The 21,676-nt window shown below is 53.0% G+C and overlaps 1 protein-coding gene across 1 annotated transcript; it reads right to left on the reverse strand.

Annotated features, from left to right (window-relative positions):
* Window positions 1-6,022: 6,022 nt before the first annotated feature.
* Aldh16a1 (aldehyde dehydrogenase 16 family member A1) lies at window positions 6,023-20,604 on the reverse strand. The gene is made up of 17 exons (XM_028861884.2): window positions 20,424-20,604; window positions 14,308-14,410; window positions 12,990-13,116; window positions 12,315-12,493; window positions 12,164-12,241; window positions 11,842-12,023; window positions 11,600-11,752; window positions 11,060-11,245; window positions 10,697-10,792; window positions 10,368-10,504; window positions 10,070-10,175; window positions 9,842-9,972; window positions 9,229-9,396; window positions 8,882-9,083; window positions 7,429-7,614; window positions 7,085-7,207; window positions 6,023-6,294 (listed from the first exon to the last, which is right to left on the reverse strand). The coding sequence occupies exons 1-17, from the start codon at window positions 20,511-20,513 to the stop codon at window positions 6,133-6,135; spliced, it is 2,409 nt and encodes an 802-aa protein (XP_028717717.1). The 5' UTR covers window positions 20,514-20,604; the 3' UTR covers window positions 6,023-6,132.
* Between the last annotated feature and the right edge of the window lie 1,072 nt (window positions 20,605-21,676).

Genomic DNA, 21,676 nt, shown 5'->3' on the forward strand with positions numbered 1-21,676 from the left:
CATATCAGCTACCAAGGAGCCTGAGGCAGGAGGACAGAAGATTGGAGGCTGGCCAGGGCAATTTACTAAGACCCTGTCTCAGAAAGTATAAAAAGAGGAACAGATCCACAGCTCGGTTGGAGAGCCCTGCCTAGAGTGACCAGTGAGTGGTAGAGTACTTGCCTGGCCTGCTGCAGGCCCTTGACTCAATCCATAGTCCCCGCCTGACCCCTCCAAAAAGGTGGCCCAGAGGTCTGCAGAGTTCGGCCCTGTGCTAGCCGGCCCTCCCCCTGCCCTCCCCATGCTATGCTCCTTTCCAACACTAGCCATCCTTGGCGTGTCTGAGGTGGGTACACTTTTTTTCCTTTTTTGGTTTTTCGAGACAGGGTTTCTCTGTGTAACAGCTCTGGCTGTCCTGGAACTCACTCTGTAGCCCAGGCTGGCCTCAAACTCACAGAAATCCACCTGCCTCTGCCTCCCGAGTGCTGGGACTAAAGGCGTGCGCCACCACCGCCCAGCTGAGGTGGGTATACTCTTAGCCCAAGGCCCTGGCACTGGCTGTTTCCTCAGCGTGTGGAATACCCTTCCCTCCAGATCCCTATGTCGTCCCCATCTCATCGAAGTCTTACACACACAAGGCAGAGGCTTCATGACGCCCTGGCAGCAGTGGGCTCACCCTGCTCTGTTCTTATCGCCACTGAACACATCCTGTGGTTGACTCATCTTCCCCATTGTCTTGGCCTCTCTGGTGGCCGTTTCCACCCTGCAAAGCCCTTGCACTGAGAACTGTACCTGTCTGGGCGCAGCATCAACCACACGGGAGTTCATTGGATGAGTGGCCGGCAGGCCCTGACTCTTCCTAGTCCACCACTGCTGTGCAGCACATGTGTCTGCGTTGGGTTTGGCGCCTGGGAGATAAGCCTGGGATTTTCCAAGTATGGGGAGGGAGTGCCATTGTTTGTCAGGGCTGGCACCTGGACCTCACCTGAGTTCCCACTGAGGCCATTCAGAAAGGAGCAGGCTGTGCCTGAGAGACTGAGAATGAAGACTATGGTATGTTGGAGCTAGTAGAGCTAGGTGTTCAAGGTTAGCCTTGGCTACGTAAGATCCTGTCTCAACCGGGCGGTGGTGGCGCACGCCTTTAATCCCAGCACTTGGGAGGCAGAGCCAGGCGGATCTCTGTGAGTTCGAGGCCAGCCTGGGCTACAGAGCGAGTTCCAGGACAGGAACCAAAGCTATATAGAGAAACCCTGTCTCAAAAAACAAAACAAAACGAAAAAAAAGATGCTGTCTCAAAGTAGGCAGGGCATGGTGATGGCACCTTTCATCCCAACACTCAGGAGAGGCAGAGGCAGACGGATCTCTGTGAGTTCAAGGACAGTCTAGCCAATATAGCAAGCTGTAGACCAGCCTGGACTACACAGTGAGACCCTGTCTCAAGAACCTAAGACAAAACAAAAGAAAACCCAACCAGCCAATCAACCAACCAACCAAAACCAAGGCTGGCAGGATGGCTCAACAGGTAAAGGTGCCAACTTTGAAGCCAGATTATTAAATCTCTGGGACCCACAAGAAGGGAGAGCCCACTTTCAAAAAATTGCTTTGACCTTCATGTGCAAACCACAGCACAAGCACACACATACAACATAAATAAAACCTGAAAGGAAGAAGGCTAAGGGTGTGGTGGCAGCTTGAGTGATAAGTCACCCACCTATTGGAAGGTTCAGGGACTCTGTCTCCTACCTACCAGAGCCACGTGTGAATTCTGAACAGTAAAAAAGTCTTCTCTTGTGTTTCAGCCTACCTTGGGCTACATGAGACCCTGTCTCAAAAAGCCAGACGATGGACCGGATGGTAGGTGGCGCACGCCTTTGATCCCAGCACTTGGGATGCAGAGGCAGGTGGATCTCTGTGAGTTCAAGGCCAGCCTGGTCTACAGAGCAAGTTTCAGGACAGCCAGGGCTACACAGAGAAACCCTGTCTCAGATGAAAAATGTTGAAATGATGCGGTCTCAACCTCCAGGACCCCCAGTCTTTCCAGCAAAAGCCCCCGACCTAGACCACAGTCCCAGGGATGCTGTGGGGCCTCTGCTGCCCTTTCTCACCGTCCTTTGTTGGGACAACTCTTGTGTTAGCTTCCTGCTGATGTAACAAGAGATTACAAGTTAGTGGCTGGAAACCACAGTTTATGTCCTGCCAGGCAGTGGTGGTGCACGCCTTTAACCCCAGCACTGAGGAGGCAGAGCCAGGTGAAGCTCTGAGCTTGAAGCCAGCCTGGACTACAAAGCGAGATCCAGGATGGCCAGGGCTATACAGAGAAACCCTGTGCGCGCGCGCGCGCGTGTGTGTGTGTGTGTGTGTGTGTGTGTGTGTGTGTGTGTGTGTGTGTGTGTGTGTGTAGGGGGAGTTTATCCCCATTAGGTCTAAAGGCAGGAAGTCCAGCTGCCCCTCTGCAGGACCCGGGGAGAAGGGCTGTAGTACTGCAGCTCCTCTGACCTCTGCCCTCCTCACCCCTCTGCACATGCCTCTGCAGCGTCTTCTCTGAGTCACAGGTTGCTTGTTCTTGGACTTAGGGTCAATTTAGATAATGTATGGTGACCCCATCTCTAGATCCTGGGGCTGCAGCTAGTCCATTGCTAGGTTAGCGTGCGTGCGTGAAGCCCTGGATCCCTTTTCCAGCACGGCAGAAGCAGGCTAGGTGGTGCACCCTCTACTCCCAGCAAAATCCTTTCACTGTGAGACTGAAGCCAGCCCGGGCCTACCCAAGCAATCCGTCCCCAGCCTCCAGCTGCAACCTGCCATGTGCGCCCGCCGCTCTGTGCTCTGCAGCCCCTGCCGCCGCGGCGCTGTCCGGTGGGTGGGCAGGTCATGGCCAGCTTCTTGAGCAGGGTCGTTCCTAGAGCACCAGAGCTGCCTTGTGCGGCAGCACTTCAGGGGATTTGTCACAACCAGTCTGACAGGCGTCAGCCTAGTGCTGGCTCTGCCACTGTGAGGGCTTGGCCTGCCCTAGTCCTCTATAAGCTGAAGTTTTCCCTCTACCCTAGACTGGACAAAAACACAAGGTAGGTGTCTTCTTTGTGTAGCTCAGGGGTTGAGTCCAGGACTTGCCACGCTCCTGGCAGGCACTCTACTGTTGAACGGCATCCTTCCTGGGGGATTCTAGGCAGGGGCTCTGCTGCTGACCCACACCTCAGCCCTGTGTAGTTCTGTCTCTTCTTGGTCCACCTACCCGAAGTAGATGGTCTACAAATCCCTAGTCCGTCCCCAGCCTTTCCCTCTGGGAACTCTGGCACGCTTGTATGTCTTGCTTTGGCCGATGACTTGAGAGAGGAAAGCGAAGGTTCCTCCTGGGTGGTGAACCCGACAGGCTTGGGAATGGATGTGGGGGAAGTCAGCCTGTGTTGTGACCATCTCCTTAATTTCTTCACGTGTTGGAAACTTAACCCCCACATTCACATTGTTGGTATCTCCAGCTGGAGCTTTAATGGAGTAATACCTAGGGCCTGATATTTCAGCACTTGAAGGCTGGGGCAGGCAGATCACAGTAAGTTCTGGAACAGCTTGGTCTACACAGTGAGTTCCAGGTAGCCAGGGTTAGTCAAACTCTCTTCTTGAGAGCCTTATTAGTATACTATGTAGCCCTGGCCCGGAAGAACATAGACAAGGCAGCCCTCAAATCAAGGAGACCCTCCTGCCCTGCCTCTGGGATTAAAGGTGTGTGCTACCACCCCAGCAAGACTGTCTCAAAAAACCTTAAAACATGGGACTGGAAGATGACTCAGGGCTGAAAGCACACACTGCTGCACAGGACCCGACTTTAGTTCCTAGCACCCAACGCGAGAGAGCTGGGTCTCCCTGTGCCCACACCCACTGACAGAGTAAAAATAAAGACCAGACTGTGCTGGCCGGTTTTTGTGATGTTTCATGACAGGGTTTCTCTGTGTATCCCTCGCTGTCCTGGAACTCACTCTGTAGACCTGGCTGTTCTCAAACTCAGAGATCTCCCTGCCTCTGTAGAGACCCACAGAGGTTTCCTAGTGAGATCTGAGCTTGCTTTACCCAGCAGGGCTGCATAGGGGAATGACTGGACCACGGTATGGTTAGCAGGTGTTTGGAAGGGTCTGCACTTGGCTGTGCAGTATCCTTTGATCTAGCAAGGGCGGGGTCTTTTACTCCCCCCACCACTGCCCCTTCACATTTTTTTTTGGGGGGGGGGGTCGAGACAGGGTTTCTCCGTAGCTTTGGAATCTGTCCTGGACCAGCTCTGTAGACCAAGCTGGCCTCAAACTCACAGAGATCCACTGGTCTCTGCCTCCCGAGTGCTGGATTACAGGAGTGTGCCACCACCGCCTGGCTCCCTTCACATTGTTATCAAAAGCCCTTTTGAAGAGACAGAAGGGGCCGGTAGATTTTGATCCAGGTCCTCCCAAAGCTATCCTGTGTTTCTGTCTTTCTCCTCTCCAATATCTTTCCTCCCCCCACCCCCCGCAGGGTTTCTCTGTGTAGCTTTGGAGCCTGTCCTGGAACTTACTCTGTAGCCCAGGCTGGCCTCGAACTCACAGAGATCCTCCTGCCTCTGCTTCCTGAGTGTTCGCCACCACCGGCCTAGCTTGCTTTTTTTCATGAGATCTGGCTGCAGGCAATCCTGTAGGGCATCTTCTTAATCAGTGACATGGGAAAGAACAGCCCATGGTGAGTGGTGCCAACCCTGGCCTGGTGGTCATGGGCGCTAAGAAAGTAGGCTGAGCAAACCATGAAAAGCACGCCAGTAAGCAGCGCCCCTCCACGGCCCCGCATCAGCTCCTGCCTCCAGGGTCCTGCCGGGTTTGAGTTCCTGCCCTGGCTCCCCTCAGTGAACTGTGATCTGGAATGTGTAAACTAAACAAACCTTCCCCCCCCCCCACGTGCTTTTTGGCATGGGTTACACCACAGCACCAGAGCCCTAATTAACACACACACACACACACACACACACACACACACACACACACACACACACACACAGTAACATATAATCAGGGTCGCCGGGGAGGGCCTTGTCAAGTGCTCTCTAAAAAGCTGTCATGCTACAAGGTACCCTCGATCTGGTTATCATGCCAGGAAGGCCTTGCAGATGCCGACCAGATGGGCCCCTCCCAGCTTCAAAGCCTTGTGTGAAACCTTTGTTCATTCTTGGCAAGTGACAGGCTATGATAATCAGTTACAGCCACAGAAAATGGACTAAGAAAAAGTTGAGCCTGATGGCTCACGCCTGTCATCCCACTGGCAGAGGATCAGGAGTTCAAGGTCATCTTTGGTGCCATTGGAAGTTCTGGTCCAACCTGGGATATATACATACCCTGTCTCAAAACCAAACCAACCAACCAAACAGAACACCACCACCAAACCGCAACATACAAGAAAATGGATTAAGACGGCCTCCGTCAGCCCAGTTCCCCTGGCAACACTGATGAGCAGAGAGAGGAGAGGAGAGAAAGCAAGGAGAGGGTGTCTCCATTCGAAAGGCAGAAGGCAGGACGCACATGTCTGTAACCCGGTACTCAGGCTGAGGCACGAGGATTGGATGGATGAGCTACACCTTGAGACCCTGACCAAAACAACAGCCCCACAAACCAAATCACAAACCTAAAAACCAAACTAAAGCTAAATCCACAGGGCTCTGCTGAGAGCAAACACATGGTCACAGTGTAGGTTCCAGGAAGCCAGGGCCTGCCTGGCTGGCAGCTGTGCCCACAGGACCTGGCCCAGTAGTGGTGGCCCTGGCTCTGGCTGGCACAGGCATATCTCCTTCCCCTTGGGACATGCTGGGTTACAGATCTTCCAGTTCAGAAAGAGGACTTATGGGAAGGAGGTGGCCCTGTAGCCCACCCAACTCTGGAATCAAGCATAAAGGTGACAGAGCCTTCCAGGGACTTCCCTCTAACTCCTCATGACCCTAGAGTGCTGGATGGGGCTGAGCTCCCTTTATCCATCCCATAAACACAGTGTTGTTCCAGGACTGCCTACTGGGCCACACATTAAGAAGTCACTGTTCCCACACTCAAAAGCAGTCAAAGTCACTCAGTTTATTGGAAACCATGAGAAGTCTGAGAGAAAAATTGCAAGCATCTGGTATCTCTGGGCACACAAGATGAAGGCATCTATCTTCCGGCATCAGTCCCCCATTGGCAACCACAGGGCCTTGGTCCGTGCTGCATGCAGACTCAGCTCCACTTCTGCCCCTTCGACCTCCTCATCCCAGGCCCTTGGGAAGCCCCTGTTCACCCACACAGACTTGAGGTTTCCTGCAGATGCCCATTCCACAAACTGGGAGCCCTGGGACGGGGAAGCATGTGATTAGCACCGCCAGCAGTTTAGTTACTAAACAGCTGCTTCCTTAGCAACAAGGACTTGTAGAGACCTAATCCCTGACCTAAGGGATTCTGGCCAGCATTCCCTCCAGATGCGGAGGAAGTAGACCCAGGGAATCCCCGTCTTCCCCGGTGCTCATGTTCAAGGCTCTCGCCGATGGGGACTTGCCATCCACCAACAGGCTAGAGCTTTAGGAGGCTAGAGCTGGAGCTTGGCAAGTTGCTAGGGTGCCATCCTTAGCAACAGGTTTTCCAAAAAGGTGATGTCTTTGGGCAGGGGAGGCAGTTAGGCCCTTATTATGAAGAAGACCCTCTTCCATCAGGCAGTAATGGAGCACACCTTTAATCCCAGCACTCAGGAGGCAGAGGCAGGAGGATCTCTGAGTTCAAGGTCAGCCTGGTCTACAGAGTGAGTTCCAGGATAGCCAGGGCTTCGGAGCAACCTTGTCTTTTTTTTTTTTTTTTTTTTCCAAGACAGGGTTTCTCTGTGTAGCTTTGGAGCTGTTCTGGAACTCACTTGGTAGCCCAGGCTGGCCACGAACTCACAGAGATCCGCCTGGCTCTGCTTCCCGAGTGCTGAGATTAAAGGCGAATGCCACCGCCACCTGGCAAAACCTTGTCTTGAAAAAACAAAAGACCCTCTTCCTTGGTGCCTGGACTTTGACCAGGGCAACCTCAGAAGTTGCTGCTAAGGCATTTCTTCCTTTTAGGGGTGAAGCCATCCACCTGTTGGTGACGGTTAAGACTCTGAATACCTGGGCAGAGCCGAAGTACCACAGCGCCTGGACGTCCTGGTGTAAGGCCAGGCAGCGGGTCAGGTGGTCCCGATCTCCGGTCACCACGCTCACCAGGCCAGCAGGGAACAGGGCGGCTACATCCTAGGACGTGAGAGGGATGAAGAGCAATGGGGGCAGGGTGAGCAGTGGGCATCTGGAGGGCTGGAGGGGCTCCCAGAAGGAGCAGGACCTGGGTGACGGACTTGGATGGGATGCTGGGGCTCAAGTTACCATGGCTACCAGGAGGGAGGCGGCCAGCTGAGCTCCTGAAGACCCAGGAGCACAGCAGGCAGGCAGGCAGGGAGGGAGGCAGGGGATTTTACCTGACAGACCTCCAGGGCTGGCAGAGGACAGGCCCCACTAGGTACTAAGATCACAGCGTTGCCGTGGGCCAGGGCAGGGGCCAGCAGGGACACAAAGGCCAACAGAGGCCACTCATCTGGGCACACCACGGCCAGCACTCCGAGGGGCTCCCGAAGCCGGAGCACAGGGCCTCTCATCCCTGTCACCTACAGGGACAGAGGACATGTCAAGGGCAGGTCCCCAGATCCTCTCCATTGCCTGCCCCATCCCCCCACTGACATGCCTCCGGAGCAACTCCAATCAAGTGTGACTAGGGGATGCTGGGAACAAAACCCTGGAGCCCAGTGGCCACTCGCTGGCTGTGTGAATCTGTAGGAGTTAACCCTCTCTGGGCCTGTGTCCCGCCTGGAATCCGCCATGCTCCGGCCTCAGCGTATGGAGTAGCTGGGGTTTGGGGCCCGTGCCATCAGTGTGTTTTGTGGTACTGGAGCGCGCCAGGCATGCTAGGGCTAGGCAAATATTCTATCACTGAACCACACTCCAGTCCTTGTTTGTGTCTGGCTTGTTTTCTGTTTTGCTTTGAGACAGGGTCTCCCTATGTAGACCAGGCTGGCCTTGCACGCAGAGATCTACCTGCCTCTATCTCCTGAGTGCTGGGATTAAAGGTGTGCACTGCCAGGAGGCTGAGTTCAAGGCCAGCCTGGCCTACAGGGTGAGTTCCAGGACAGGCAGAGAAACCCTGTCTAGAAAAAAAAAAAAAGTGTGTACCACAACCACCCAACTTGATTTATGTATTGCTTATTTATTTAACTATTTATCTTTGAGACACAGTTTCTCTGTGTAGCCCTGGCTGTCTTGGAACTTGCCTTGTAGACCAGGCCGGCCTTGAATGGCTTCGTCTGCCTCTGCCTCCTGAGTGCTGGGACTTAGAGCACGCTCCACAACACCTGGCTTGTTTTATTTAATTCCGTATCTGTGTGTGTGGAGGGATAGTTATGTGCTAGGTAAATCACAGAAGGTTGTGAGCTCCCTGATTTGGGTGCTGAAATCAAACCTATCCCCTGCAAGAACAGGAAGTGTTCTTAACTGTGGCCCCACGGCTTTGTTTTTTTGACAAACGGTTTCACTATGTGGCCAAGGCTGACCTTGAACTTGTGATCTTTCTGCCTCTGTTCTCCAAATGCTGAGATTTTAGACCTGCACTACCATATGTGTTGACAAAAGCCTTCTTGAATACAATAGAGCCTATATCACACAGATTTTCAACGGCATAACCTGAGAAGCTCTGACATGGTGTATACTCAAGAACATCCTGGAAATGGTTGGCACTGTAACCCCTCCTGGCCTGCCCGGCCCTCTGGGTTCTCAGCCAAGCACTCGCCTGTCTCTCCTCTCACCAGAGGTTGTTTCTGGGACTGAGCCTGGGCTCGGACCGGGCTGCCTGCCTTGTCCACCTGCTTACAGCTGTCTCACCTGTAGTATCTGGCCTCGGTCTTGAACCTGGGTGCTCCAGAGCTGGAGTCGCCTCACACTCAGCTCTACTTCAGTCTTGGCAACCACAGGCGCTGCTCCGTGGCTCTCCAGTTTTGAGGCCAGGGCTGGCTTCCTACGCTCCAATGCAGCTGCCAGGGCCCACAGCAGGCCCGCTCGGGCCCCTGGAGACTGGGCCGCCCAGCTGTGGGCAAACCATGCAAGTCAGTGGAGGGGTATGGCCGGCCCTAGCTGTTCCCAGATAGCCACCTCTATCCATAGCCCCAACCCAGGGGCTCCAGTCCCAAGTTTACCCCATCCCAGCCACCCTGACCATGTGACCCTCTTACCCAGGGGCAGCCTGGTGAGCGGCCTCTACAGCACCTCGGATATCCTTGGTTCCACCCTCAGCCACATAGCTGCACAGTTTGCCTGAAGAATCCTGGATGGGCCTGGAGCTCCGGGCCCCAGGAGCCTGGAAACGGCCCCCAATGAACAGCCCATAGGGAGGTGCTGGGCTGCACAGAGTGAGGTGTGAGGAGGGGCCGGGGCCACTTAGGCCCTCTGCCCACTACACTGGTTCGACCATCTTAGTTCCCAGGAACCTTTTGGACTCCAATTTTTTCTCTCATGAACTTCTTGGAGGATTCAAACACCTACTCCCAGGAGCCTCTGGAGGCTTCTGAATTCCTAGCCCATGAGTTTCTGTGGTCATCTGAATTCTTACATAATGGGCCTCTAGGACACTCAAATCCCGTTCCTATGTGCATCTAGGAACCCCTGGATTCTTGCTTCTGGAAAATGCAAACACTAAGTAGAACTGAGATTCTCCAGACCTAGGGTTAGGACCACCAGGCCCTAAGACCCAGGAAGCTACACTCAGAACTGGAGACCCCAAGACTGGCTCTGAGTACCCCCCTCCAGCCTCCTCCCCCTTAGACTCCCAGGCCTGCAACAGCTCACCTGGGCCCTGTTTCTGGCCCCGATGGCAGGCTGGAGGGCACAGCAAGGCCAAAGGTGTCATAGTTGAGACTCTCGCAAAGGAAGGGCTCCCATGAAGGTGTCCCCAAGGGCCACAGATACTCATACAGACCCTGTGAGAGACGCATGGTCACAAGGACGCCAGATGAACTCAAAGTGATTCAAGGGCTACTAGGTGTCAGGAGATACAGGGGTGAGATGGACACTCACATCCAGGCCCCCATGCCAGGAAGACCCACTCTCTTTACAGCCACCTGTGGGTACCGCAGGGTCTCGGAGGCCGTGGGCGTTGATCCACACAGTGCCCATCTTGAGCCTGTGAAGCAGGTAAAGATGAGGGGTGTGTGTGTGTGTGTGTGTGTGTGTATGTCTCTGTGTGTGTATGTGTGTGTGTGTGTGTGTGTGTGTGTGTGTGTGTGTGTGATGGCAGTGGGGACAGGAAGCTGGGTCACAGGAGAGGGAGACCCCGGAGCGGGAGCCAGGGCAGGAGGAGCGAGTTCCAACTCACCCATAGGCCAGCTCCAGGGCGGGCCCCAGCCTCTCACTCCACACACTGGCACTGCCTCCCCGCGGCGTCCCATTGGCCAGGGCCAGGGCCTCCTTGGCGGTGCGGAAAGGAGAAGCCACAACCACAGGCCATGGTACCTAGAAGGGGTGTCGGGGACTTGGCTGGAGAACAAGGCCCTCCTGTCATATCCACCCACAGGGAAGCAGTCACTAGTCTTCCCGGCACCAGGTCACAGGGGCCCCAGAATCACCCCGAGGTGTAGTGCTGTTGCCCATGAGTGACTGGGGACGGAGGGCAGGGAGCGATGTCTACAATCTCAGGGGGCTCACCTCGGCCTGGGCACACGGGGCAGCTGGAGGCAGGCCAGAAACCAGGGTCGGAGAGAAGAATGGGCTGTTGGAGGGCACATGCCCAGCCTGGAATACCTGGGGAGGAGGAGAAAGGAGCTACAGACGACTGTCCTCCCTAGACCTGGCCGTACCTCAGCCTCCCTCCTAAACCTCCAGGCTCCAGCTCTCCTCTCTAAAGCCAGGTTTCCAGGCTCCAGCCTCCTTACTCGACCTGGCATCTAGACCCTAGCCTTCCTCCCTCAGACGCTGAAGCCCAGAGGCCAACTCCCTTCCTCTCCCGACCCAGGGCTTGTCCTGGGCTTGTCCCCCCGACGGTGAAACAGCAGTGCGATTGGGGCTCACCTGTCCACCCTGGCTTTGGGCCTCGTCCACAAAGCGCTGGGCCAGGTCCCGGGCGGCGGCTCCTCGGGCCCCCATGTCCACTGCCCCGTCCAGCCCCGGTCCACTCCGCAGCTTTGCCATCCTAGCCTGCAGTCGCCTCACAGCCTCCTCCCACACAGACTCCTGGATGAGGAGCCTGAGCCCCCCCTGTTGGAAAAAGGGCACCAAAGTCGGCAAGTCTGGGGCACTGGAGGGGCACAGGCCCCCAGAGGACGGGTCTCCGGGTGGAGGGGCAGCAACAGGCAACGGGTGCAGTGTAGAAAGGTGGTGTCTTGCCCCGCATGGTGGCACATGCGGGGAATCCCGGGAGGATTAGGAGTTCAAGGATAACCTGGGCTACATAGTGAGTTGGAAACCAGCTTGGGCTACATAAGTCCCTGCCTCAAATAATACAAAGCTCCAAAGAACAGAACGTCAACCCACGTTGGGAATGAACACCCCAGGTGTTGGGAGAGCTGTGGCACACCCCTGGGCTTTGGGCACCGAGCACACAGGTCTTACCAGGCTGCGGTCCGACCAGATGGCATCTACAACACCCTCCACAGCCGAGTCCACATCTGCTGAGTCCAGCAGCAGCAGCAGTGACTCTGTGCCCAGGGCCAGGCCCAGCTCAGCTCCCTTGCCTGCTAGGCTCCGCCGCAGAGCCCGTCCTTCCTGAGGGAACCCATGGGCTTCAGTTGTGTGGCAGGAAGGAGCCTCTCGGCCCTTGGCCATGCCCATCCCACCCCCAGCCCTGAGGGTACCTCCACAGCTCCGCAGAAGGCCACCTTCTGGACGCCAGGTTGGGAGGCCAGGACAGGCCCCAGTGAGGCAGGGCCACACACCACATTGAGGATCCCTGGGAAAGAGCCGAGCTCCCCTGCCAGCTGAGCCAGGAGGAGAGGTGTTGGGAAGGCTGGGGGCACGAGAGCCACCACAGTGCAGCCTGGGGAAGGGGAACAACTAAGGAATCCCGAAGTCCAGTTTCTGGCTCTTTCTTCAGATTCTGAGTTCAGACCCCTACCCTCCCCCTTCAGACCCCAAACATCTTGAGGAAAGGGGTTGGGGGCCACAGCCCTCACCTACCCATAGCCAGGGCAGGGCAGACCCTCCACATCATGTCCAGGAAAGAGAAAGAAGACGGCAGGATGAGGCCAACAACTCCTGCAAAATAAATCCCTAATGAGATGGACGACGCTTTCCCGGGTCAGGGGGCTCTGGGGCCTGTAGTTCTCACCCACAGGCCCCCAGCCGGCCAGCGCCTTCTCCTGGGCAACTGCCTGGACCGCATGGTACTGGAGCAATTGCTGGGCCAGTGGGACGTCTCCATCTCGAACTTCTCGAACAGCCCGCCCAGTGACCAGGGACTCCAGGGTCCACAGCAGCTGCTGGTGCTTCTGGGTAATCTTGGCCAACCTTTGGAGAAGATAAGGAGTTGGTCCTCGCCCACAGCAACCTGGACTACAATCCCCACAAGCCTCTGGGGCAGAGCCAAAATTTATCAGGGACAGCAGGGACCAAAGCTGTATAGGAAATTAGTCTAGGGGAGTCTCAAAACCCTGGGGGTGCTGTAGAATGGTCCTGGTCACCAATTACCAACTAGTCCCAAAGATTCTGGGAACTTGAATTTGAGCCTCTGATGCGGTTGCATTATGGGAAATGGGATCTTTACAGCTGTCCCCAAAGTGTGATGGGAAGCAGGGAGCTTAGATTCTAATGAAGTGCTGAGAAACCAAGCCCTTGATATGATAATACTGTGAACTGTGAGAAACAATAGCAGGTTTGGCCACTAAAGCCCCACATGCATGCAGGAAACATGAGACATTAATTCAAAAGGATCTTGGGAAATGGAATCACTGTTTCCAGTCTCAGCCTCTCTCTTCCTCCGCAGGCCTAGCCTGGGCTTCCTCACCGGGTTAGGTGTTGAGCCCGAGCAGCCCCAGGAAGTTGGCTCCAGGTCTTGAATGCTGTCCTTGCTGCCTCTACAGCTGCAGTGATGTCCTCAGCCTGTGCTTGCAAGCAGCTGGCCAGCCTTTCTCCTGCAGAGGCAAGTGGGAGCCCGGATGGGGGAGCCCATGGTAGAGCCAGTGAGGGCAGCGACAACAGCCCTAGCTCCCTGTGAAGTCGGGGCCTTCCTTCTTCAGTCACTGGTCATTGCTCTAAGTCCCAAAGGCAAGAAGCGACTTTCTTTTCCTTTTCTCCCTCCTCGTATGTTTTCAATCGTTATTTATTGATTTGGATTTAGTTATGTGCGTGAGTGTTTTGTCTGCATGTTTCTATGTACACCACATACACACGGTGCCCATAGGGATCAGGTGTCAGATCCTCTGGAACTAGAGTTACAGAGTTGTGAGTCACCATGGAGACGCTGAGAACTGAACCCAGGTCCTCTGTTCTTATCCAATGAGCCATCTCTCGGGCCACTCTCTTACCATGTCTTTCAAATTGATTGTTTGTTTGTTTTGGTTTTCTGAGACAGGATTTCTCTGTGTAGCCCTGGCTGTCTTAGAACTCACTCTGTAGACCAGGCTGGTCTTGAACTCAGAGATCTGCCTACCTCTGCGCCTGGAGTACTGGGATTAAAGGCGTGTGCCGCTACCACTCAGCCTTTTAAATTTATTTTTAACTATGTGTATGTATGTGTGTCTATGTGTGGGTATGAGTACTTCGGTGCATGGACCCCGGCGACCAGCCGAGGGCAATGGATCCCCTGGAGCTGGAGTTACATGTGGTTGTAAGCAGCCTGATGTGGGTGCTGGGAACTGAACCTGGGTCTTCTGAAAGATCAGTAAACACTTCTAACCACAGAGCTGTCTTCCTCAACAACTACCCCCACTTTTTTTTTTTTTTTTTTTTTTTTTTTTTTTTTTTTTTGAAGCGCCTCCCTCTGAAGCCAAGGCTGGCCTGGAGCTCACTCTATAGTTCAGGCTGGCTTCAAACTCACGGTCTTCCTGCTTCAGCCTCTGGGTTGCTGGGATTCCTGGTATGAGCCACCACACTCAGGTTGAGGAAGGGAATTTAGTAGAGAGGGGCTTCAAAAAGCCTTTTTGGGGTGCACTAGGAACTATAATTAGTGAGGCTGTCCTCAGGAGAAATGAGAACGCTCATCCCCACCACCACCCTCAATGGCTGCTCCCACTCAGAGGCTTGAGCAGCAGTAGTTAGGTATGGACATGGCCGCCACCCTGAGAGGTCTCTGTCCCTCCCGAATGACTGGGCTCATCAAAAACCTGTGATAGGGTCCTGGCAAGGCACTGGATTCCTGTGTTCTGGCTTCAGCCACATCCCATTGACATAGTGGCCCAAGAGGCGGTCGTGGGTGTCCAGCCAGGCCTGGAGGAAGAGAGTTGGAGAAGGGCCTGAGGCGGCTGGGGCAGCCAGAGGTCTCCTTGAGGAAACATTCGTGCTCTTTTGGCCTCAGCTGATTTTTTTCCTCCTGTGTCTGTGCTTTTGATTTTATTTTGTGCTGGTGACTGAACTCAAGAACCTACGCTTTGTCAAATTATACTTCCAGCCCTGGTAGTTTTTTTTCTTATTACTACGGTTAAAACAATCTGAAACTCACTATGTTAGCCCGTCCTGCTGCATAGCCTATACAGCCCCAGTACTCAGACCAGCCTGGGCTACACAGCAAAATCTTGGACACTATTTCTTTTTTCTCTGTTTCTCACTCTTTTTGAGACAGGGTGCCATGTAACAGTCCAGGCTGGTCTAAACTCACTGGTGCCGTGAATGAACTGATCCTCCTATCTCCATCTCCTGTGTGCTCCACTATGCCTGACTTAAATATGAAATGTTTAAAGAAAAAAACACAGTTTCTTCCACAGAGAAATGGCTTTAAGTTAATTCTGTTTCCCTGGAAACATGCAGTAGTGGTTTTTTCTGTTTTTTTTTTTTTTTTGGTTTTGGTGCTGGGGATGGAACCCAGGGCCTTGAGCATATTAGGCAAGGACTCTCCTGCTCAGCTTAATTCCAGGACTGAGCTCCACTGACTTCACACTGAGAGGACACCTGGTGTCCAGGACACCGTGTCCCCAGCCAGCATCCTACAAACAAGATTACCTGTGCTTCTCTTTGTCACGTGGGGCTGCTGAGCCAGCCAAGTGCACCCACCCATGTAATCTATCCATCTCGGCCACCATCACTGGGAGAACAGTGAGGACTCGAGGCTCAATGCTATCCAGCCCTGCCCAGGCTACCAGGCTGTGCAGGTCTGCCTGAGGCTTAATGTGTACTTGCTGCACAGGCCTGGCCTAGCCTAGCCTGGAGTCCTAGCTCTGGGGCTTAGCTACCATGTAATTGTTCTTGTTTTTGTGTGTGCACATTGCATGTGAATGCCAAAGTTTGATGTTGGGTGTCTTCCTCAGTTGCTATCTTATTTATTTTTTTTTTTGAGACAGGGTTTCTCTGTGTAGCTTTGGAGCCTGTCCTGGATCTCGCTCAGTAGACCAGGCTGGCCTTGAACTCACAGAGATCTGCCTGGCTCTGCCTCCCGAGTGCTGGGATTAAAGGCGTGCACCACCGCCGCCTGGCTCATTAATTACACTTAATGATATTAATTACATTTGTGGTATTCATTGATTACATTCACAGTATTCATTCAATAACTGTATTTATGATATTCATTAATTACATTAATTGTATTGATTTATTACATTCATGATATTATGTCCTGATACTGTCATCCATCTGTGGGGTTTTTGCATCACACAGAGATTCTGTACTTGGGAAATTACTGCTTTACATTCCTTTCATCTCCGTCTTGAGATAACATCTAATCTTTCTGTGGTATGAGTGTTTTTCATGCATGTATGTGAGTGCAGTGCCCACATGAAGTGCCCACCGAGGCCAGAAGACAGAGGCAGTGTCCTGGAACTGGAGTTACAGTGGTTATAAACAGGAGCAGCAAGCTCTCTTAACTGCTGAGCCATATGCCCCGTCCCTCCGTCTTTCTATCAAAGAGGGTCTCTCACTGACCCTGAAGCTCACAGTTTCAGTTAGACTGGCTGGCCAGCAGGCCCAAGGATCTTCCTGCCTCAGCCTCTTTCTTTCTTTTTTATTTTTTTGGAGAGAAATTTCATAAAATGAAAACCTTTAATGGCTGATAAACATGAGAAGATGGACCCCATTGGTCAGCAGAGAAGGGAAACCGGCAGTTCAACCCCTTGGGAGAAAGACTCCGCCTCTTTCACAGGGGTCACATGTGTAATGGGATTACTGCTTCTTTTGTTGTTGTTTTGTTTTGTTTGAGACTAGGTCTTACACCCTGGCTGTCCTGGAACTCACTCTGTAGCCCAGGCTGGCCCAGAACTCACAAGCGATCCACCTGCCTCTGCCTCCCAGGCGCTGGGTTAAAGCTGTGTGCCGCCATGTCTGGCTGTCCCGGGTTGACCTGGGGCCAGGGTATCAGGGCTCAGGTCCTCATTCTTGTGTGAGAAGCACTTTACGGAGCTGTCTCCCCAGGGCTCTAACATGTAACCTTAGCCAGGGGCTTATTTATTTATTACTATTATTACTTTTCCAGACAGGGTTTCTCTGTGTAGCCCTAGCTGTCCTAGAACTCACTCTGCAGACCCGAGATCCGCCTGCTTCTCCCTCCCGAGCACTGGGATCAGAGGCATGCACCATCCCCCAGGCTTAGCCAGGGTTTCTAACTCTCTGCCTCTGCTAGACCGTCCCCAGGTCTGCTGACAAGGAGATGGATTGACGTATGGTGAACACCTGCAGGTGTAGTTCTTCCTGTGACCTTTCCCGCACCCTCCTCTTCATGCATGTTTCTTGCTTTCTCTTCCTGCTTACATTTTTGCGGTTGTTAAATCCAACATCTACTTCCCACTTCCTGTTGCTTTTCCCTCATCTTGACAACTGGCGTTGTCATTTTTATTTACCTTTTTTTTTTTTTTTTAAAGGAAAATGGGCTTGTGTGGTGGCGTATGTCTACAGTTCCAACACTCAGCGTGGCGAAGCAGAAGGATCGCCAGGATTTAAAGGCCAGCTTAGGCTACACAGGGAGACCATGTCTCAAAAATGGAAAAAAAAGAATGTGGCAGGGTGAGGAAACATCTGTCAGTAAAATGCTTGTCTTGCAGTTATGAGGACCTGAGCTCAATCCCCAGGACCCATGAGAAAAAAGTGGACTGTGGTGCACACACTGGTAAGCCCTGTGTTGGGAAGGTGGAGGAGGAAGACTCTTGGGGCTCAAGAGAACCAGTCTAGCCTATTTGGGGAGATCTAGACTAGTGAGACACTGAATCAAAACAAAGAAGGCTGGGGCAGAAGAGCTGGCTCTGAAGATAAGCGCACACACTGCTCTTGTAGAGGACCCATGTTTGGTTCTCAGAACCCACAGCAGGCAGCTCACAACCACCTGCAACTCCAGCTCCAGGGGTCTGACACCCTCTTCTGGCTTCCTTGATCACCCACAAGCACATGCACATGCATACACACACAGACACATAACCATAAATAATAAAAATAAATCTTGTCCAGGTGTGGTGGCGCACACCTTTATTCCCAGCACTTGGAAGGCAGAGGCAGGTGGATCTCTGTGAGTTTAAGGTCAGCCTGGGCTACAGAGCGAGATCCAGGACAGCCAGGAAGGACTACATAGAGAAACCCTGTCCCAAAAAGTAAAAATAAGAACAAAAACCCAGAATAAAGAGATAAAAATCTCCCCCAACCCCAGACAGGGTTTCTCTCTTATAGCTTTGGAGCCTGTCCTGGAACTCTCTGCAGACCAGGTGGCCTCGAACTCACAGAGATCCACCTGCCTCTGCCTCCTGAGTGCTGGGATTAAAGGCGTGTGCCACCTGTGTGCCTGGCAGTAAAAATAATTTACAAAGAAAAATTGTCACCCAAAAGTCCCAAATTGAAGTGTCCACAGGGACAGAGCCATTTTGGAAGTGGGGCCATGGGAACATGAGCTGGGCATTAAATACTAATAACTGACAGTTAATGAGGCTGAATGATGGAGAGCGTGCTGGTTGTGTAACCAAACCCTTATCTGTTAGAAATAAACACCCCATGTTTATGGGAAAGCAGCCTGACAGCTGGCATTTGTCTGCACTACTCTTGAGAGCAAGGAAAGAGCACAGGGAACACTGGACTAAAAGATAACTGTTGAGCTTGAGTGATGAGTCCATGGGAGTTCCTGCGAGCAGCTGCTGTGTGAGAGATGGAGAAAAACAAACTCCCCAAAGAATGTCCACAAGGTTCTGGCAGGCCACAGGAGTGGAGAAGAGCGCCTCTTGGACACTGATTGCTGAAAATGTCTCCAAAGTGGCCTAGACAAACGGTTCCAGATGGGTTCTGTCAGGGAACTGGAGCCAGAAGGTTGCCAAACTTTGGAATTTTATTTTTGAGAGAAATTAGAATTCAGGATGTTTAGATGGAATTAATTGTACAATAATTGACAATTCCAAAAACAAAGCTCAAGCCAAGGAAAACATGTTTGCTGGTTGAGTTGCCCAGACTGTAAACTGGAGGCCTCTGTTGGAGTAAGGGGTGGGGGTGGGGGCGACAGACCAGGACACGGGACTGATGGGTCCAGAACCTAAGGCGTGGTGACAGGCCCAGCTCTTTCTCTCACTCTTGGGACTGTTCTGGAACTCATAAATCACCCGCCTTGGCTTTCCAAACGCTGGGTTACTGCTGTTTGCCACCATTATCCAAACTCCTTTAAGCTGTGTGGACTATGGGCAAAACGATTCACCTCATCGACCTTGTGTTCTGTCACTAAAATAAGAATAATTTCCTCTCTGCTGTTCTGGGGATTAAGTAAAATCACGCTTAGCACAGAGGCTGACACAGTCCATCCATCCACCTCAACCTTCAACCTGTTACTGTTTCTCCACCTCTAAGCAGCCTCCCTCCGTGGCGACCCTTCTCTCACCTGCGTCTCTATTTCTAGGTGCTCCTGCAGTACAGCCTCTTTTCACACTGGCGGCTCTCTGGTTGGTTATCTCCACTGCAACTGTTTGTCCAGAAGCACAAGGGCCAAGCAACACTAGCCTCCATCTCTAGGACCGATTCGGTCTCCACGTCACCAGAGCTCAGTGTCCATCCTATCCTGGACTCTCCATGCAGGAACAAGCAGGGCTGGGATCCTACCCTCTTAACCAGTCACCCTCCCTGCATCTCTTGATGAGCTAGCTTGTCTCAATCTTAGGCTTGAAAGCCATTCGACAGTAAAGACAACGTAGGCTCAATCTTGTTTATGAGGACACCTTTCTCAAGGATTGGGCTGTGCCCCACGTGGAACCTTAACTACACGTGCTTCTGTACTGCCTGTTCCCGGAAATAGCAACCATGCCTTTGTTTCCAAAAGTAATCGTAACCATCTTACAACCCTACCTTGTTACAATCACCTTGCAATCTTGTTTGTTTCAGGAAGGTCGTCATGACTAACTTGTCAAGCTTATGTTCGGCTCCTGTAACCCCAAAGGCTATTTTGACTGCCAAATCCCCTACTGGAAACCCTGAGCTATAAAAACCTTGTTTTCCTCACATCCAAGGCAGATCTCTGAACCTCGCTTTAGGGGAGGAATAAAAAAGCTTGCTCTAATTAATTCTGCCATGATGATTTGGGTCGGTGGTCTTTCTCCTCGAATCTTTGGGAGTAACACTCTAAACGTGAGTGTTATAATGCTAGCTAGCCTTCCAAAGCTGGAGCCCTTTTGCAAGTGAAGGGACTCCCCTTAAAGTTTAAAGGCTTCAACTTGGTCATCTCTCCAACCTCTTTAATACCTGCCTGGATACTCGAAGAACTTGTGGGACCACAGGCAAAAATCCCGGGCACACTACTAAATTCCACCAGGACGCTAAGAGGGTCCTGGGAGACCCCGAGGGGTTACAAGAGCCCGAAGAAGCCCAGGACCATGGGACTCTTAAGGAATAATTATGAAATATGAAACTCTCCCAATGAAACCCATTAAATTTGGGGGGATCAAATGCCCTGAGGACATTCAAAGGGGCCGGGGATCATGGGAGCACCATAATGGTATTCACAAGAAGTTCTGAATGGACTTGGGGTTCTGAGCGTGCCCGTGCGCCTCCAAAGTGCCAGGGGCCCCAAGGAGCCACGGTCGAGCAAGGTGAGATGCCTGCCGAGCACCGCCCGTCCCTGGGAGGAAACACCACAGCGGCACACGGGACCGTACGGCATGCAGGACCGCACACCGCGACACGCGGACCAGTCCCTAACCCTGGGTTCAAACCCGCGGGGATCACGTGAGCCGAGGGGGCGGGGCTTCCGGGAATGCCGCAGTGGATGACGGGAGCCCGCGCGCCAAAAGCGCCGGTCGGTTTGAGTAAGGGAGCCGCCGGCCGCCGCCAGGCACGCTCTTACCAGTGCGCATGCGTGGCTCTCCGGCGCCGGTCCGTACTCCAGTGTCGTGAAAATCTCGCGGGCGCAGGGTCGTGCACGCGTAGCCGCCATCGCTCGCCGAACGCCTTCCCTGAAGGACCGCCGGACGACCTGGCCCTGGGGAACGCGGAAGTCCGAAGGGCGGCACCGCCCACTCCAAGGGGGCGGGGCCCATAGGGCCCGGCGCGCTATAGGGCGTGCCCCGCCCACTCCAGAGCCACGCCCTGCCTCCGATGGGCGCACGCTGGGAAATGTAGTTTCGTGGGTAACAGAACTGGGGGCAGTCTCCGCACTAGCGAAAGGGCTCTGACTTTGGTAGGACAGCATATTGTCATTTTGACTTTTTAGGAAAAATAAATTGTTTTGTTGAGACAGGATCTCACTATGTAGCTCTGGCTGTCCTGGAACTCATAGATCCGGCTGGCTTAAACTCAAAAAGATCTGCCTAACTCTGTCTCCGGAGTGCTGGGATTTAATCCACACCTGGCAGGAAAAAAAATGTTCTTGATGTTTTCCTACCTAAAATATTGGCGGTGGAGGTAGAAAGAAATAACTGGGGGAGGTCGTGCAGCTTTTAGTCCAAAAATCCGTTAGGGAACAGACTGGCACTAGGTCTCAGTGAGATTTATTTTCCTCCAGGGGAGCGGGCCAGGTTGGGGGTGGGGCGGGGCTGGGGGACAGAGACTAGGGAGATGGGAGGAAAGGGGCAAGGGAGAGGGAGTGGAAACGATATTTGTTCTGGAGGGCCAAAGGCCTGCATTTGGATAAAGTCCATAGGCAAATGGCAGTTATAAAGGGAAAAAGAGGAACCCTGTTGCTGCGGGCCGCAGGAATATCATATGAACTCAGCTGGTTATGGCAAAGTCACTACCTGGAGGGATCGGGGAATTCCTCCAGAGGAAGCCAAATCCCAAGGGGCTTTTGGTGTTACTTGGCTTGTTATATATCAGCTGTATTCTGTTATGAAAATCATGTGTGCCTTCATAGCTTTCCCAATTGACTTTCCCCTAAGAAGGACTAACAGTGTGGACCAATCACTCTCTGGACATACACATTCCAGGTATTTGGAGAACAGCCTCAGGAATGGCTTTCTCTGGGATCAGATTATCTCCCTTAGCCACTTTCAAGGACTACAGGAAACACCACCCAGGTGGGCACCCAACAGTGATAACAGCCCACATGTGAGTCTCCTGACTTAAGATAAATTCCACAAGGAGACACCGCCCAGGTGGGCC

The sequence above is a fragment of the Peromyscus leucopus genome, chromosome 1, assembly GCF_004664715.2.
Source record: "Peromyscus leucopus breed LL Stock chromosome 1, UCI_PerLeu_2.1, whole genome shotgun sequence".
NCBI classification, from domain to species: domain Eukaryota; kingdom Metazoa; phylum Chordata; class Mammalia; order Rodentia; family Cricetidae; genus Peromyscus; species Peromyscus leucopus.